Raw genomic sequence first — 20178 nt, forward strand, 5'->3', positions numbered from 1 at the left:
AACAAAAACATGGAACAAAGACCCACTATACCTTAAAAATACACTTTTATGACACAACATTCGTATCTTTCCGAGAAATATTTGAAGTCCATTTAGTCAAGGGTCATACCACAAATATGATTTAAATGCCAATGTTCCTTATGGGCGTGGTTAGCGTGTTAGCCTCGAAGGAAAACCTGATACTCGGTGTTTTTTACTTCTTGGGTGCGACCCCCCCCCCCAAATACCACCTTTTTTTGAATTATAGAATGATTTTTTTTATTATCCGAAAAAAAAATTTGTTTGTCATAATTTCATACCTATCAGTGATAAGAACTTTAATCTTAATACGCTATACTAAACTCACAAATTATATAAATATGACTTTAATACATTTGAAGCTATAGGCATTTTGCACGCTGTTCGCCTATTTCCTTAACAGATATATGCAAGAGGTACTAGCAAGATGAATGCCAATAAACATGTCTAATACTTTAAGGTAAGCTTTAAATTTTACTTGTGTTTATCTGTAATTGACTGTACATGTTTTACAAATCACTTTTTATTTTTGAGAATTTTATTTTCCTGTAATTACGCGAATCAATATGCTCGCAAAAAAATCATTCTCGCGTATTTTTGCTTTATTAAAGATAATATTTACACAATAATCGAAACTCATGAAAATGTGGTCTCGATTATAAATATCAAACTACTAACTCGCGAAAATAAGGTGCCACGAAAATTTTTGATCTACAGTAATTGAATTACGTGTTATGTCAGCTGTAACAAAAAGCACGACAGAAGAAAGAAGCTAAATTACTGAGTATAGAATAATAATGTCAGTCAACGTGCATATTTTGAATTGTTTTCTAATGAAAAAGTAACAGGCCCGTAGCAATGGTTTCAAAAGTTGGGGGAGGGGGTGGCATCCTCCCAAAAAATCTGACAAGCAAAAAAAAAACTTAACTGTCCAAAAAGTAGGGGGACTTCCCAAAATTATCTGACAAGCAAAAAAACCTAATTAACTGTCCAAATGCTGGAATTTACCAGTGCTCGAACTTACACAAACAAAAAAGTGGGGGGGGGGATCAGAGTCTAAATGTAAATTTACTATTGCAAAACATTAAGCTCAGAAAAAAGTGGGGGCGGGCCCTCCCTAACCCTAACCCCATTGAGTTCTATGGGTAATATGTCATCCTTAATTACCAGCCATTGTTCAATAAAATAATATCTCTTACTGCAGCTATGAAGTTTTATCATCTACAATAAAATGATGATAGAAATATTAGAATAGAAGTGGGGACGCTGTAACGTATGTATCAATATAGGAACACGTTTTTATCATTAATACCGACAACACACTGTTACTCTGGCACAGCTGATCCACATAACACTTCATAAAATCAGCAACAAGCATTCTGCTCTTCGTGTGTTCTAAGATTAGCTATCTTGATATGAGTCTCCCTTATCAAACAACCCCTGATTTATTCTCTGCAAGTCTTAACCTAATGTTTGTTTTTTTTAGCCGAGAACAAAATGGATAATTGACGTCTGTGTGTCTTATTCACTCTGTATTCATTGCTTTTTCGATGATTTATTCCTGAATTCATGAAGTATTTGCGTTTGCGTTTTCAGAATTTGTCACTTGATGAGAAAAAAGATCATACTTTCGATTGAAAGTTATAAATTCAAATTCTCGAAGAAGATAGCAACAGTGTGTAACGTGAGACTAGATAACATATCGGATGAAGATGAGTTTTCCAGTACATTGTATATGTGTTTTGCAGTGAAGGTTAACACATCACACAAATTATTGAGATTTCTCTTTAATATCATTTCTTATTATGTGTTAATCATTGTGCACTTTTCAGAAGAACATGTTAAAATTAAAATTAATATCAGTCTGTCTGAGGAACTTTTCTCGATAGTGCAAATTGAAAAACCTATATAAGAAGAAAAAATGGCGTACTACTACTCCACATCTTTGAAATTGCATTTTTATTGATTGTATTTATTTTAAGTCATTAAGCAAGACTGCCGTGGTCAAAGATTGTTATACCATAACAATGAAAAAAAAAATCAACTCTGCAAGATTTTAACAATGATTTTGTTGAGTATAAATCTTATTTTTATTCTATATTCAAACATTTGGAGATTGGTTCAAGGTCAGTGCACTCTCTTTATCCATTGGCACTCTATGGGTGAAGTTTGAGCCAAATTGGGCCAAAGGAAGAGGAAAATATGATCTAGGATTTACAAAGTATAAGTTTATCTTGACCTTTGTCTGAAATTGCACAATATTAGCAAAAAGTCGTAATACAATTATTTACAGTATAAATTAAGAATGCATCACTGTTTGCAATTTTGTATGCAGTTTAACTTAACTATGATAATCAAATGTTAAACAATATCAGACAACACTAGAAACTTTGTTATTGCAAGCAATAGTATGACACGCCGATTGCTTCAAAATTATTTTCTGCACAACGATCACGATTTTATACACGAGCATGATGAACAATATACACGAGTAAAATAAAAATGCATGATCGGTAAAAATTGCACATAGTTTGAAATATTTTAACACAAACACAACGAAAAATACACAAATCCGAAATTTTTTACACGATTAAGGGGTATAAAATGCACAAACATAAAATCAAAAATTGCACGAGCAGAGGAAACTAAAAATTACACAAACGATTTTACTGCGCAGACAGCTGCGCATATCATTATTATGCACATAGAATATTCATCGTGTTCTTGGTTTTCTGTTCTCTTTATCTCTTTATGAATGCTGGATGTAATCGAGAGAAAATGACGTTGACGATGACATGCATATTTGTTTGCTTCTTTATTTTTTTTTGCTAAAACTCGATTTGGAGATTTGGATTGTGGCATAAGCTATTTAAGAGTGGGGTTAGTGGAAAATGTTTTAACTACATCAAAAATATGTATATAGGAATTAAATCTATAATAAATCTGAATGGCACAATCACAGATTATTTTAACTGTAATGTTGGTGTTCGCCAAGGTGAAAATCTATCGCCTTTTTGATTTTCCTTATATATTAATGACCTGGAAGAGTTTCTCTCGGATAGAAATATTTTTGGTTTACAAAGCATAACTGACGCTATTGAAGAAGAATTATATGTGTATCTTAAGCTTTTCATTTTGTTATATGCAGACGATACTGTTATCTTGGCTGAAACAGATGTAGATCAGCAAAAGGCTTTGGATGATTTTTATTTGTATTGTTCACAATGGAAACTTAATGTTAATGTTAGTAAGACAGAAATTCTAGTGTTTTCTAAAGGACCAATGTCAAAAAAGGTATTTTATCATAATAATAATGCAATTGAAAATGTAAAAGAATTCAAGTATCTTGGGATAATATTTTCACGCTCAGGTTCATTTTGTAAGGCCAAAAAACATTTATGTGAACAAGCACAGAAAGCAATGTATGGTGTTATAAGGAAGATAAGACAATTTAACTTACCAATTGAATGTCAGTTAGATCTTTTTGATAAAGTTGTTGTTCCAATTTTGACTTATGGCTGTGAAATTTGGGGTTATGAAAATCTCGACATCATTGAACGTGTACATTTAAAATTTTTAAAACATATTTTCCATTTAAAGAGTAGTACGCCTTCGTATATGGTGTATGGGGAGACTGGGCGATTCCCATTGTATATTAATATTTATACAAGAATGATCTCCTACTGGTTAAAATTACTTACCCCGAATTCTTTAGAAAACAAAATAGTTTGTGTTTTGTATAAATATCTATGTTCTCAGTATTTTCAAGGAGGTCCAAAAAACCTATGGGTAGATTTCATTTATAAAATTTTAACCTCTTGTGGGTTCTCCAACATTTGGTATATGAACAAAGTCCCATTGACAGGAATTGGGTACTTGCAGCAGTGAAGCAAAGATTAAGCGACCAATTTATGCAAAAATGGCATAGTGATATAAATAATTCATCAAAAGGTCAAATTTACAAAATTTTTAAGAGTGATTTGGGATTTGAAAAATATCTAAGTATTTTACCTAGTAAACTCCAAAAAATACTAATAAAATTTAGAACTTCAAACCACCACCTCCCAATTGAAAGTAGATGGTCAAATATTCCACTGGATGAAAGAGTTTGTAAATTGTGTAATACAGGGCAAATAGCAGACGAATTTCATTTCATTTTAGAATGTAAAACATTGAACAGCATCAGAAAGAATCTTTTACATCCCAGATTTTGTAAAACGCCAAATACACTTAAGTTTTCTGAAATTATGTCAACGACAAACTTAAAAACTTTAAAAAACCTTTGTATATTTATATCTAAAATAAACGACACCGTCTGTCCTCCATAATTTAAATGTTATCATACCATTTTTTTCTTCTTTTCTTCTTTCATTGTATGTTTATTGCTATACTATGTACATATGTATATGCCCCTCATTTATGCTATTGTATCATAATTATATTTATTATTTTTGTCACAATTATGACGACTAATTTATTGTACCTCATGTAACACTGATGTTGGTGTGAGTGAATAAAATGAAATGAAATGAAATGAAATGATTCGATTTCTAGTTAATGCCAATCGAACGAATGAAGTGTTTTTTTGTGAAGTGTGTGAGAAAAATTTAATAGCTGTTCGGAGATATTAATTATGTTTTTCTTAAATTGACCGAGATTCTAGCCAAAATATCGAGGTATTATATGATGCCGGACATAAATTGTGACACGAAAGGAATTGCATGTTTGTGCTATAATACGGGGGAGAAAAGTACCATGATGCACTCGACTCCGAACTAAAACTAATATTCAAAGACAAAACACAGCAAACTCTAAAGTCCTAACGATAAACAGTACGGCTGACTTTGATCTTGATTCTTAAAAAAAAATAATAGAAATAAACATATGTACCCTATTTAGATGTTTTTTTTTTTTTTTTTTTTTTGTTTTTTTTTTGTTTTTTTTTTTTTTTTTTTGTTTTTGTTTTTGTTTTTGTTTTTTGTTTTTTTTATTTTTAATAAACGCTACATGGCCTTTGAGAATTCTCTAACTTATAGATACAACTTTAACGGAAAGTACTTGTATAAAGTAAAATTAACACATGCTTAATAAACGATTAATAATATGGATTCTGATTATAATCATTAAATTGTAGAATTTATTTTGGTACTTTTCATTTGTACTAATTAAGAATTCATTTGGGCATTTTTTTTTTCACTTAGGAATAGGAAATTATTCAGTCGGCTGGATATTTTTTTTCCCCCAAAAAACTTAAAAAGTGGGGATAACCAGACCTTAGATATACACAGTATGTATTTAAAGTCAAACATAACAAAATATTTTATTTCTAATTATACATGTACATGTATCAATTCTTATAAAATATGAGGATATCCATTTTGGTTGAATTCCTTCCTTGATATAGTATATTTTCAGTCACAAACTACTCAATAAAAAACAAGACATTCTTAAGGGTAAGCGTTACCCTCATTCGTAATGGCAATTACTTGATAAATGTTTTCACTTTTAATAAAAAGGGCCAGATAAAGGGAAAATATATATACTTTATGTGCTTTGTGTACATGCGGTTTTGTGGTTTGTTTGTTTTTTTACTTAGAATTTGTCCAAATGAAATAACAAAACTCTACTCAAATGATCCTTGCACCGGGAAAACACGTTTAGTGGCGGATCTGGCTCGTGGATCGATTGGAGTCACAACATTTAAATCTATGTATCTATTAAAGTTTCAAATCGTTGGACCATAATGACACATCAGAAATTTTAAAACATATTGAATTACTAAATACATCTACGTACAATGTTACAAATAAGAAAATGGGAATGGATATGATAATAAATAGAAAGAACATAGAACGTGTTTTATCACTCTTGAAAAATGCAAATAAATCATGTTCTTTAGGGAACTCGAGGTTGTCCAAGATAACAAATTCTCTTTTCATTTCGAATTCGTATGCATAAAATTTTAATTATTTTTCATATACTAAGTTTCTTGTAATAACATCATTGCCCATTATAAAAAGAACCTGACTGTATAAGTATAAAATGAAATAATCGTCAATAACATTCAGGGAACATAATTGATACAAGATCCACTTTTTAAAAGATTATTCATGTGCATATCTAACACTTTTGAAAATTCAGATTGTGAGTAAAAAAGCCTAATCTATGCAATTTGTAAGTATATAAAAGGTTTGCTTTATAGCAATATTGTACATGTGTATCAATGGCATCAACCAGGTCTTGTTTTAATTCGAGCATGACTATACGAATGAATATAAGAAAACATTTGATGAATATAAACCTCAAGGAATCTCGACTGTAGCATTTTGAAAGTATTTCAAAAAATTTCTATTTTTAGTAACCATAGCAACACCGTTCATCGAAATCATAAACCGATAAATAGAATTATGTATCTTAGTGTAGTCTACTTGTGTGCCATTTTATACTGAAATCAGACCAAAACTGTAGAAAAGTAGCGTTTTGAAAGTTTTCCACAGAAATTTCTATTTTTAGTAATCATGGCAACACAGTTCATCGAAATCAAAAACCAATATACTGAATTAGGTATCTTAGTGTAGTCTACTTGTTTGCTAAGGTATAAACCATAACTGTAGGAGGAGTAGCGTTTTGAAAGTAATTCCCAGAAATCTCTATTCTTAGTAATCTTGGCAACACCGTTCATCGAAATCAAAAACCGATATACAGAATTATGTATCTTAGTGTAGTCTACTTGTGTACCAAGTTGTATTGAAATCAGATCAAAACTGTAGGAAAAGTAGTGTTTTGAAAAATTGTTTACAGACGAACGGACAGCTAGACGGACGGACGACAGACACCTTACTATCGCACAAGCTTTTCTGGTCTCTGGCCAGTAGAGCTAAGAACATAGGTAATCAAAGATTACAGAGCTCACATCAACGGATGTTGTCTTTAAGTAAGGCAAAGTCCCACATTAAACTAATAATCTAGTAGTGTGATCCCTAGATGCAGCATTTATGAAATTTTGGTCTGATAGGGCTTGCAGTTACTTTGGAATGGAATTATCTAAAAACTTTAAACTAGTCACTCTTCCAGAGGAAATGTAAGTCAAAACCAGCATCTGAAGCTAATTTGAGAGTGTTCATTCCTTTTGCATCATCCATGCAAGTTTGGTTCAGATAGGCCTTTTAGTTTCTTGGTAATGAAACTCCTCCAAAACATAATCCTGGTCACTCATCTGAAAATGTAGGTCAGATTCAGCATCCGAAGCAAGTCCAGTAGTGTGCATCCTTAGATGTATTATCCAAGCAAGTTTGGTCAACATAGGGCTTACATTTACTTGGAAATGAGATCTGCTCAAAAAAAATTTAACCTGGTCATTCATCTGGAAAATGTAGGTCAGATCCAGCATCCGCAGCAAGTCCAGTAGTGTGCATCATTGGACGTATCATCCATGCAAGTTTGGTCAATGTAGGTCTTTTAGTTACTTGGAAATAGTTTGCCTCAGATAGGCCTTATAGTTTTTGGTAATGGACCTGCTCCAAAAACTTAAGCTTGGTCACTTATCCGGAAAATGTAGGTCAGATCCACGTCCGAAGCAAGTCTGGTAGTGTATATTCTTAGATTATCATCCATGCATGTTTGGTTAACATAGGGCTTATAGTTACTTTGAAATGAGACCTGCTCCAGAAACTTTAACCTGGTCATTCTTTAGCTGAAATTTCTGCATCAGAAACTTTGACTGGTACATGGAACACACAAGAAGCATCCTCCATGCATTTCTGATTAACATAGGGCATAGAAGTACTTGAAAAGGAATCTGCATCAAAACCTTTAACCTGGGACGCCGACGTCGAGGGTATTACATAAGCTCCCCCAACTTCGTTTAGGTGAGCTAATGCCCAGTTTATGGTCTTGGGCCCTGAACTTCTAGGTGACAAGCTATGATAATGACCGACAATAGGTTGAAACATTCAACCGTATTATCGATAACATCTTGAAAGTTAACAGTGTAATTTTTACCCCCAAAATAGTTCTTTATATAATTCTTAGGGTGTCAAAATGTTGACAATAATTAATGGTATGTACAGTGTATAAGGATTTTGATGAAAGGAGCTATATACAGCAATACCTACTGGACAAAACCTTGTAAGATTTAACACATTTGACCCTGAAAGTCTTAACAAGACATACACATACTTTAATTAGATACATATTGGCGCTTTATTTCAGATCTGTATTCAATCTTATAGAATATAGATAGAAAACATTTTCAACGATTTCTATTTCTATTCTAACGGTGATCACTTGCAACAATTTACACACCTATCAAAAGAATACCCGATAACAATCGAATAGCGGATTACGCGTTGACCAGTATTGTGATGACTATAGAATCCACAACAGCTAAGATCATTTATTCGTCACATGAAACCAGAGTTTCAGTTCCCGGAAGTGGGAGTGGGGTGGTCATAGCCTGAGAAGACTATCGGCTTCTTGTTTTTAAGGCGAGTAAAATAGGCATAGAAACAGCAAAAATGTTCACATTTCCGATCTAATATATTGAAGAAGAATATCAAATCCAATTCATGAACTTATTCAAATATTAGTTTCGATTTTACCTATATTGTTAGTCGCCCGCGTGGCGCAGTTGTTAGAGCGTTTGCTCTAGAGTCGCGATGTAAGGAGTTGATCCTTACGTCGCGGGTTCGAATCCACTGCGGGACGTGGAGGTCGGTCCTTCGGACGATCGAGACCGTATAAACCGAGGTCCCGTGCCGCAGTAGGTGATGGCACGAAAAAGATCCCTCACTGCTCAATGGCCGTAAGTGCCGAGAATAGGTTAGAATTTGTAGCCCTCCACCGGCAAGTGGTAGCGTCTCCATGAGTGAAAAATTCTCGAGAGGGACGTTAAACAACAAAGAAAACAAAACAACAAAAACCTTTATGGTTATCACTGAAAAACAGCTGCAAAACATCAGCAAATGTATATATTTATCGGATTAATTTGTTAAATCCTGGGTTATATATCAAACAAGACGCCCATAATGTTTAATTCACAACAAATAATTTTACTACAGCACTGAAGTATGTCCAAATATGGAATAAAGAAAACCAAACTTTCGAAGTGACATCTGTCATTTAACAAATTACTACTAATCGCTCAGGTTTTATCACAAGCAACCAGTCTTTTAAACTTGTTGGACTACGTAAAGAAGGTTAAATTAAAATACTTTTTGATCATTAAATAAAATGCAAAGGACACGAAAATGTAGATTGTTTTCAAGTGACTGGTTAAAGCTGGAGCACTGCATGTGGTGGCGAAATAGCTGCAAAAGAAAGACAACTTTTATTCAGATAATCAAGATACATGTACGGTCGTGAGAACTGTGATTTTGTCATCAAACTTCTCTAACTTACTTGGGAGGTACAAGTTTCAGAAGTCTGTCGTCAGTTGATTTTCCTGTGAACGATTTTGTGGACAGTAAGTACACTTCTCCTGTAATTGTACGATTGTCATGTAGTCTTTAAATTCCGTATCGTTTGATAATACAATTATAATGTTAAAAATCAGCCTGCAAAGTAACAGAGATAAAAAGAAAATAAGGAGGTCTTGTGTAAACTTCAGTGTATATTTTACTGAGGGGGGGGGGGGGGGGGGAGGGGTCTCATCAAAACACATTTTTTTAATGTTTGTTTCTCATGAAATCTTTGTCATTAATGCCTTAATATATTATACACTTATATTCCTACAGTTCGATTTTTTTTTGGTTGTTTTATCTCCCGTTCGAGAATTTTTCACTCATATGAACTGGTGAAGGACTTCAAATTTACACTTTTTCTTGGCACTCAGGACCATTGAGCAGTAAGGGATCTTTATACCGTGCCAACGCTTGCCGTGATAAAGGGGCCTCGGTTTTTAAGATCTCATCCGAGAGACCCGCTACTTTCACTTCAGAGTGCCCAGCAACTTGGCGAAGGAACAATTGCTACTTATTTTTATCGACTTAGGTCAGTCTATCTCGGCGGGGTTTGAACCCATGACCTTCCGCTACAAATTGAAATGATGACAAAGACTAATTGCATAAAACACACTGTATAGACAAAGGTATACTACGATTTCATTGGTTAACCTTAAAGTCGACTATGATATCCCCCAGAGTAGATGGGGGATTGATTATGGATAGACGTATCATAGAGTATGTTTGCCTTAAGGTTACATTTTATATCTTTTCCCCTTATTTGAACTATTTCTATTGGTAATATTATACAATTATGGACTTCAATGTAGGCCGATATGTGGTTTTAAGGACCCATGTCAAGTGATATTGACCTCAGACACAGAAAATGATAACGATCTCGCTGATCGTTATCATTTTCTGTGTCTGAGGTCAATATCACTTGACATGGGTCCTTATCACCACATATTGACCGTTCTTTGAAGTCCATAATAGTTATTTTATATATAGATAATTTAATTTTGCTTGTAACGCGTCATTTGATTGGATAAAAAAACATAGTTTATATCTTATAACCTGCGTGGCTTACGTCACAATGACTTTCGCCAAAAACGTATCAATCTGCTTGACGTTACATTTAAAATATGTACAATTTGAAGGCACTTTTGAAGGAAAAATTGTCTTATTTTCTGCACTTAATGATGGAAAATTAAATTATAAGAATGTATTTAGAAGCTACTTAAGTTATACAAGTTTGTATAACCGGGGTTGGAACAGTTTACGCTTTTTATAAGCCGCTTCAGTCTGACTGACTCAGTCCTAACTGAACAGACTTGTTTGTAATTACCTCACAATGGTAAAGACACGCTTCTTATATTATGACGACACGTACTTTGGTGGAGCCGAACGGTGAGTCGTGCGATATCAAATTCCGTGGACGCGCTTTCGCGTCAAAATGTATCAAATGTGGAAAAATATCACGTAATGTCCTCTCAGCCAATGAAAATTACGAAAATAATCATCTTAATTACAATATAAAAAATAGCTATTTAGCCTTTTTTGATTTGATACATTCCATAAAGTACTCTTTCAGTATAAAGGAAACATAATGGCATTAAAACATCTTACTTTATGTTGACAAATGTCTAGACTAGTTCTTCTGTGTTAAAAAAATGTTCCCATAATTTTTACATTTTGTTTTGTCAATCTCTACAAAATGAAAAATAATGCACTTTTATACAGTCAATCTATAGATAAATCGATTTCACAGAAAACAATTCGTGCTCGGTCGATAAGCTCTTCTCTGAAGTTGAAATATTTATGGATAGACCTCATAAAAGGGCTATAATTGTTTAGTACTAGGTATGCTTTGTGAATGGTAATTTTATTCCCAGTTAAAGGATCGCCTCATTTTAAATGAATCATAGACCTATTTGGCCCAGATTGGTTTTAATCTTTACAAAAATCTTATCGAATTTAATTCCAGTAAATGACTTTAAGCTAAACACATGTAGAAAATCGCTTCTCATATAGTTAGATCATTTTACAAGTGACTTTTTCCGAGAAATTGTTCTCTCCTATAGGTCAATTCTTTTGAAATTCTGGGTACATCCTTTATGAAATTAACAAAAAGTGCGGACTCTAAAAACAGTATTTGAGACCAGTTTTGTTCATTTACGGATATTTCAATCTCTGTACATGGTAAATCATGACTATAACAAAAAATATTTCTTTTTTTTTAAATAGCTGATTACATAGATAAAAGAATTTCTTGTCAACAAACCTTTATTATCTTGAGAAAACGAGACCAGGTAATCCTGGCCCAGGGTTTCCTTGGCGTGACAGGGGCACAAGGACAGGTCACAGTAATAAAGGTGTGTCTCCTTCCAGTCAACACCACCCGTTTTTTCTAATGTATACAGGAATGTTCTGATAAACATATAAACAAAAGTTGTTTTTTTTAAATTAGGCAATAAATAAATATAAATATAGTAAAGCGATAGAGAATTGCATCCCATATCGAAAACATTCTGAAAATGCAATGTTCACTTTGAACCTTTTTTGATCCTGTGAATTTCTGAAAAATCAAAATTGTTCATTTTAGTTGACAATGCATTAAATCTCAATAGGAACTTTGGTACATTTATTGAAAATGAATTTTCTCGCCATTCATAGTATTTTATCTTCGTAAACTGTGTCATTATGCCCTTTTCGTAAAAAAATTCTTCATAAATGGACAAAATTCAAGCTGTTTTTCAGTATTTTGTAAAGAACACAACCTCTAATCCAAAGTGTACAATAACTGTCTCGTAAGATTATAAACATGCTTTATTTTTTGGATCCAGTGGTGTATTCATAATTTTAAAATTCTTTGCCTGAAGGAACTCAAATACACCTACAAAATTCTAGCTAATTGAAATTTCACAAAGTCTGTTTTCGAATACCTGGACTTTATTGTAGGAAATGAAAGTACCAAGTCTCTACTTTATATTGATGTATGAAATGGGACAAAGGGTGTAAGTCATTTAATTTATATGACTATTTTGACGGGGCCATTTTATGTTTGAAGTGACCTAGCTATTTTTGTTAGATGAAGATACATTAAAGATTTTTTTTAATCAGACCATAAATAAATGTGTAGTATACCGGTAGTGATAGAGTGTGTTCATATTTCGTTAACTTCTTGAAATTTTTGTTGGACAAAGGTATGAAATTTGAGTGGATGGCTAAAAATGTGTGCAAAAACCTTATAGCAAAGGGTACCACAAAGTTCATTTTATATGATGTTTTTATGAAAAAATCAAAGCCTTTTGACTTAAAACTAGTAATTTAAGAAAAAATGTATTTTATTAATTCTTACTTTGCAAAAATATCAGCGAAAATGTATCTCCCAGTGAGGTTCTTAATGGAATTTCCTCTGTAGACGTATCCTCCGATCACAGCAGCGGGTCCTTGGGAGTGATTATACACGTAGACTGGTCGACCTTCAAGGCCTGTTTTAATACGAGGTAGATTACAGACAGCTGCAGATCTGTAGCTCGCTAGTCTGGGAAAAATTGGGATTGGCGTCCATCTCAACTTTCCCAGACTAGCGAGCTACAGATCAGCAGATAGATTACTGACAACACACGTAGCACTCTCATCTCATGGGCCACAATAAAGAAAAAATCCTTGACAAGCGGGAAAAAGTTGTTAACTGGCCTTAGTTTTACATAATAAAGTACCGGTATATACTGGCAAAACTATATCCCCCCTCCTACATGCCTAAAAAAAATGAAACAATAAATGGTGAAAGTAATGTCTGTTTGTGTGACTGTTGCTGCCTTTAGATGCTGAAAAATTGTTCTTTTTAAAGGCAATGTTTAATGCGATTCAATTAACAAATTCATTTATCTGCTTGATTACAGTAACGAGATGTACTTTATACTTATATTTTCACGGCAATGTTTTATATGTGAATAGGGTGAAGATAACGAACAGTGGTTGATCTCAAAATATTTATAAACAATACAAATCTATGAAGAGGGCATAACAGACGGACCCGAAATTCCAGAGATGGGATCAGGTGCCTAAAAGAAGCGTCCCCTGTTGACTGGACACACCCGCCGTGAGCCCTATGTATTAACCAGGTAGACGGAACATTCCGTAGTCAAATTTAGTATAAAAACAAAGGCCTAATAATTGGAATGAAACACGTCAGCGAAAGTACCCAGTGATAGGTTATATTTACTAACAAGGCCATTATAACTACCAACTCGAAATGCTGACTTTAAACGAGGTTGTTGAAATCTCTGAAACATCAACTTATCTGTCAGCAGCCTGCGTCGGTTTAAAAATTGATTGTACTCGGAGCAAGCTTTTGAGTATCGAATAAGTTCAGTGATGTAAGCACCATATACATGTGATTTAGCTGACATGAAATTAAAATGACCTGTTATATTACAGGAATTTGAAACACATTTATCTCCTTCCTTGATATCCCATCCATAGTTACGACCCTTTTGGATGAAATCAATTTCCTCCTGGTCGCCTTCTCCTGGGTCACCACAATAAATATCACCTTCAGAACTTCCTACAAGAAATAAAACATCAGATTAATAGAACAGTTAGTCGGTCTCATTGACAATTATTTGATTATCAGGACATATTTTATTTTCTTATATGTCTTGTATTGGCTCTGATAATAACTCAATTAATAAACAATCTAAAAGCTTTAAAAACAATTAAATGAACTACAATATACCACAGGTGCTTGTGGACAGAACCCCCCCATCTCCCCGAATATACACCCCGGGTCCAAGGATATTTTTGTCTTCTTTCATAAATTATTCTACTAGCACACATTTAATAATGTATTCCATATGAAAATTCCAAAAACTAACGTAGAATAAACGTTTTATTATACCCACGGTATTTTTATAAAACCGCGGGTATGATTTTTAAATATATATATATATATATATATATATATATATATATATATATATATATATATATATATATATATATATATATATATATATATATATGATTTAAAATAAATAATGAAAAGGATAAAAATATCCTTGGACCTTGGGTATATATTCGGGTGGGGGGGGGGGGGGCTGTCCACAAGCTTTTTGTGCAATGCACTAGCTATAAATACATGTAGGGGAATATTTCATGATGTCAATATTTGCGGTTTTTTTTAATTATGATATAAATTCAAGATACAGTGAATAATGTACATGATTATTTCAATGTTTTTTTTTTTCATGTGAATTTCAATCCTCAGTCTTGCAATGTCTGCAACATTTCTTATTTCAGTTGTGATGCCTTGAATACTACGATGTCGCACGATAATCCCTCCCCAAGATGGACATATTTTACTAGGAAAAAACGTTTTCAGGTGATGATCCTCAGATTTTCTCCACAATTTAGCCAACAATATACAATTATTCTATTTTTGTTTATTTTTTTACTGGGACGTAACACAAAAGTGGACTTTGACTTTATTAACATTTTAACCATTACTGTTACAAAATTATGATAGCTTGCTTGACCATAGTCTTTTAGATCCTCAAGTAAAGAAGCATATTCTTTTGGAACTCTACCACCTCTTACCAATTTTCATTAAATTGTGTAATAGCATTCTTATATATAGTGTCAATCACTTTCGGAAGAAGAACCCCAAACGTTGAATTTGACTTATGAACCTCAAATAAATAGCTTGCACATGTATTTCGCGTTCACAGTATACTGTATTAGAGACACACATACGGGCTAGTACGTGACCTTTTGCGAAGGCTTATCAAATCAAAAAAAAAAAAAATAAAAAATAAATACATAAATTAACTGATTAAAAAATTAAAAACTTACAAACTAAACTCATTGCAATTCAAACAGTTCAATGGAACTGTATTCAAATCCATTCCCTTCAACTCTTTGAAATGCTGCAAATCATAATTTACATATATACGTACCAGTATCAAGACTACATCTCCATGGATTTCGAAAACCCCAGGCATATATCTCCGGAAGACCATTCACACCCGGGTTATCGGGTGGTATGACGTAGTACCGGATCTGATTGTTCACTATCTCAATGTTTCCGATATCTATACGCAAAATCTTTCCCAGCAGAGAGGTCCTGAAATTGAAATACTGTACTACATAATCTTTTAATGCGCCAAGTGTTTGAGTGATGATAAAAATTGAAATTCAAACAACCTTGTAGTTTGTCAAACAAAGATATGATCTTGATAAATCAGGATTTTTTAAAATTTTTATTTATTCATTTGCTATAACTTTTATTTCGTTGTTCCTTTTGCACTACTTGTCATGTTATTGTGCAGATTACGTCTATAATTACACAGAAAGTTACATTAACAAATTTTATGCATTCACAAAATACATATCTTCTATATATTCAAAAGTTGTAGATCCGACGTGATAAAACCATTTTATAAAATTAAAAAAGCAAGGAAAAAACAAAGAAACAGACAAATAACAACAACAACAACAAAAATGAAAAAGGTAAAGATAACGAAAAGTGATCGATTAAGAAAAAAGCTACAAACAATATAAATCTGTGAACTGGGCATAAAACACAAACCTCCGAAAATTATAGAAGTGGGATCAGATACACGGAGTAATTCGTAGTGAAATTTAGTATAAAAACAAAGGCTTAACAACTGGTATGAAATATGTCCGCGAAATTACGGCCCAATGCAATTTGCTAACAAGGTAATTACAACGACCATAGAATATACAAAATGCTTCCTTTAAACGAAGTTGTTAAAATCCCTGTAACATCAACTTATTTGTCAGTAGTCTGTCTCAGTTTAAAAATTTGATCGTACTCTGATCATGCTCTTATAATATCGAATAAGTTGGGAGACATAAACCCCAAATGCAAGTGATAGCGGATATATTATTACACAAATAAGGAAAGTTGACGATGGAAAAGCTTGTCATCTCGTTTGTCATACAGTTTGTTGTAAGTTGACCCTTATCGTCTATAGTCAATAAAACATAAAATGAAACAGATGTGGCAGACTCTGTGGTATTTTTTTTACTTCGAGTTTACTGGGATATATCGAGTCGACGGGAATTCAACATTACCGATACATTGCCAAAAACTTCAACCCATTACTGCTACACTGTACTTTTTCGACGCATTTCAGATGATCAGTATCAATAAGACAATTGGCGATTACAACTCATTACCGCTACATAATCGATTACTATCAGCAATGGCACGGAATATGATTTCTATTCAATATAATTCACTCACAATGTAGTGAAGTACAATTTGGATCCGAATTCTAATCAATATAATTCATTCAGTCTATAGTCAAAATACAATTATTTAGCATCAGTTGACTGTGTGTTTTATCCATGAACAATTCTCGGCTTTAAACTTTCAAAAAATGTTTTTTATTGAATAAATTAGAATAAATTTATTGAATACGTAGCGGAATGACTATTTTGAAAATGTAGCGGTAATGATATGCACCCGAATCGACATATTAATGGAAGTGACTATTGTCAATTGATAAAACGTCGTCGATATCTGAATGTCGAGTTGGGGATCACAGCAAGTGCAAAACAATCAAAACTGAAAATAGTATGTGTTAATCAAAAATGGCCTTTTTTAAAAAAGGAAAACAGAATACAGGATATGTGAACTTACATATTCTGCGCACTTGAAGAAAGACCTCCATCTCCAACGGAAATGTACAGATATCCATCCTTGCCAAATAATAGCTACGATGAAAAACAACTTACATTTGGTGTCATATGACCACTGAAACAGTTTAAAAATTGAACATATGCTACTTGTTTTAAACATTTATCAGTAAGTTAAAACCTGTACATGTATCTGCTATGTTGACACGCGTTAAACATTTAACATGCAACCCGATACGACAAAAGGCAATTAAATTGTTTTAAATTTATATTTATATTGTGTATGTATTTAAGCAACATTCATACCTGACCACCATTTCTTTTTGCGTTATGCTGGTGTATAACCATTAATAATTTTTCCTTCGAAACGTCAACCCTCCCTGAAACTTCTTGAAGTTCCGTAACAAATGCAAAATGTTCTCCTTTAAGTTTACGTATTGAGTATGTGTATAATTTACCATTTGTTGAAAACCTAGGATGCAGAGCCATACTTAAGAGTCCACGTTCGTCGACGATATTTTCGTCATATTCCACAAAAGACGTCAAATTAAGAAACAGTTTCTTGTTCCCAAAATTTGACGAAAAAGAATAAACCAGTCCTTGTTGTTCCATCACAAAAAATCTGCCTGCACCTTCCTTCTCTTCTAGCACCAAGAGTGCTTTCTTTGTTGTCAAATAATGTTGCAAGCACACACAGGGTCGTGTAGCATTAGGCCCCAATACTAATGAACTTGTGACAATACTAATGGTAGAAGTATATAGCAAAGTAGGAAATAGGTTCCAGGAAAACATCGTGGTTTAAAGACAGCGATCAATAAACTGCTTCAGCGGCGTCAAAGTGCCGTAAAGAGTCAGAAATTAAGATATTAATTGAATAACGATAATCCTTATCTCGGGGATAATAAGTTTATATTAAAACAGATTGTTTATTCCCAGGGGTATTATCTGATTAATCTGAGCCGGGTACCTACCCTATCAGACGGCACGAGGATACCGCTTAACCAGAATAATTCCATCTGTCACCAAAATAGTATCAGTGAATATTGTCGTTTTTCTGTTATTGATCTGTGATAAAACAGATTTATAAAGGTAATGAATATTATTCACATATTGCACAAGAATCATTTAGCCGGAAGCACGTGTTCATAAGCACTCTACTTCAAACTAGAAGTACGTATAACGACACAGGTGTGACGGTCATGAGAAAACACACGACTGACGCACAGGTAATGTTTATGTGTATATATGGTGATTTAGGGAATACATAAAGATTTCAGAGGTTCATTAAGAAGTAATACGTTTGATTAGTAAAGCATATCGATAATAAAGAGAATTTTATAGTACCTTGTCTCAGTTGTTGAGTGAAGCTTTTGGAATGTATTAAAATATTCTGATATCTCTCTGCGGAAGCTTTCGCTTCATATTGATATTTTAAAGCATTTCTGAGAGTATGCCAAATAAGTTCAATATCTGCAAGCGTTTAGAAAAATGTGCGGAAAACCAAGTCGGACAGACTGGCAGACGGACGGACAGAGGAGGAAGAAATATATGTAGTCTCCTCCGGTTTCACCAATAGGGAACTAAAAAGACACTGTATTTCTTTTCATTTGGCGGAATTTTCTCAATTTAAGATAGTCATGCTGTATATCTTATTTCATAAAATGTATATCAGGAAGGACAGAAGGAATTCGTGCATCATGTGGTCTACATAATGTCAAGTCAATACCGATATATGAATATGTGTTTAATGTCGATCATTAATGTGTTCTTTTAGCCTTTATCACATATCATGATGCATGTACAGGATTGATAACAAAATAGTAATTTGTAAATTTACTAATGTATCTTTACTACACATGTATATTAATCTATTTTTTGCCCTTTTGATAAAAGAGTATTCCGCCAAAACGAATTTTTTTTTTGCTAAAAAGAAGAAAAATCCACTTAAATAAAAAGTCCCGGTATATAAATATCAGCTGAAACCTGTTGAGTTTCTTTTTTCTTTATTCTTCATTTGATATTGAACAATGAAATATATGGAGATATCGAACAGTATTCAAGCTCAAAAGTCCATTAAACAATACAAATTTTGGAGCAGAGCAAACACGGACCTCTAAAACATCACAGGTGGGATCAGGTGCCATGAAGGAGTGAACATCCCCTGCCGACCGGTCACACCCGCCGTGTGCTTCTTGTCATGATCGGGAAATAACGGAAAAATCCGTCTACAATATCCAGTGTGTAAATAATGGCCTAACAATTGGTATGATAAACGTCAGTCAGCATTTGACTGAATGATAGATTGTATTTGCTGACAAGGTCATTGTATCGACCATAGAACTTACGAAATGATGACTTTAAACGAGACTGGTGATATTCTTGTTTCATCAACTTGTTTGTCAGTAACCTACCTCGTTTTAGAAATTGGTCATACGTAGAGCGTGTTCTTGCGTATCGCATCAACTGTGAGATATAAACCCCGTATGCAGGTGATAAAGATATATTGCTGCATAAGTAAGGGAAGTTGACGATTGAAAAGTTAAAGTCATCTCGTTTATTATAAAGCTTTGTTGTTAGATTACCTTTAACGTCTTTTTCTAGTGAAATATCCAAATATGAAACAGATGTGTCAGACTCTGTGGTATTTTTTATTTCAAGCTCACCGGGATATATCGTATCGACATAAGAATGGAAATAACCATTGTTAATTGACAATACGTCGTTGATATATCTAAATGTTGAATTGAAGGCCACAGCAAGTGTTTTCTTCTTTTCACGTATAAGATTTTGAACAAATTCTGCTTCGTATGAATACAAAAATAGGTCTGCTAATAACGGGGCACAATTGGTACCCATGGGAAATATCAACTTCAGAGTACTTGTGTGTACAATCAGATTTTTTTTAACAAAATAATTTTGCAAATGACCACTGACAAGGTAAGTAAATTTGCGTGTTCCATTTTTATTGAAAAAGCAGCTGTCAACGATGTCAAAAATCCTGGATTTTAATTTATCGTAAGGAATGGTTGTATATAAAGTTGAAAAGTCGTAA

General features: G+C 33.4%; 1 protein-coding gene across 1 annotated transcript; it reads right to left on the reverse strand.

Moving 5' to 3' along the window:
• Window positions 1–8968: 8968 nt before the first annotated feature.
• LOC133183399 (HHIP-like protein 1) lies at window positions 8969–18535 on the reverse strand. Its single transcript, XM_061318360.1, has 8 exons — window positions 17433–18535; window positions 17131–17204; window positions 15419–15585; window positions 13888–14028; window positions 12817–12949; window positions 11740–11885; window positions 9418–9496; window positions 8969–9326 (listed from the first exon to the last, which is right to left on the reverse strand). The coding sequence occupies exons 1-8, from the start codon at window positions 17916–17918 to the stop codon at window positions 9203–9205; spliced, it is 1350 nt and encodes a 449-aa protein (XP_061174344.1). The 5' UTR covers window positions 17919–18535; the 3' UTR covers window positions 8969–9202.
• Window positions 18536–20178: the final 1643 nt, after the last annotated feature.

Source organism: Saccostrea echinata, unplaced genomic scaffold, assembly GCF_033153115.1.
Source record: "Saccostrea echinata isolate AGI-Se365-2 ecotype Australia unplaced genomic scaffold, CSIRO_AGI_Sech_v1 ptg000009l, whole genome shotgun sequence".
Lineage (NCBI taxonomy): Eukaryota > Metazoa > Mollusca > Bivalvia > Ostreida > Ostreidae > Saccostrea > Saccostrea echinata.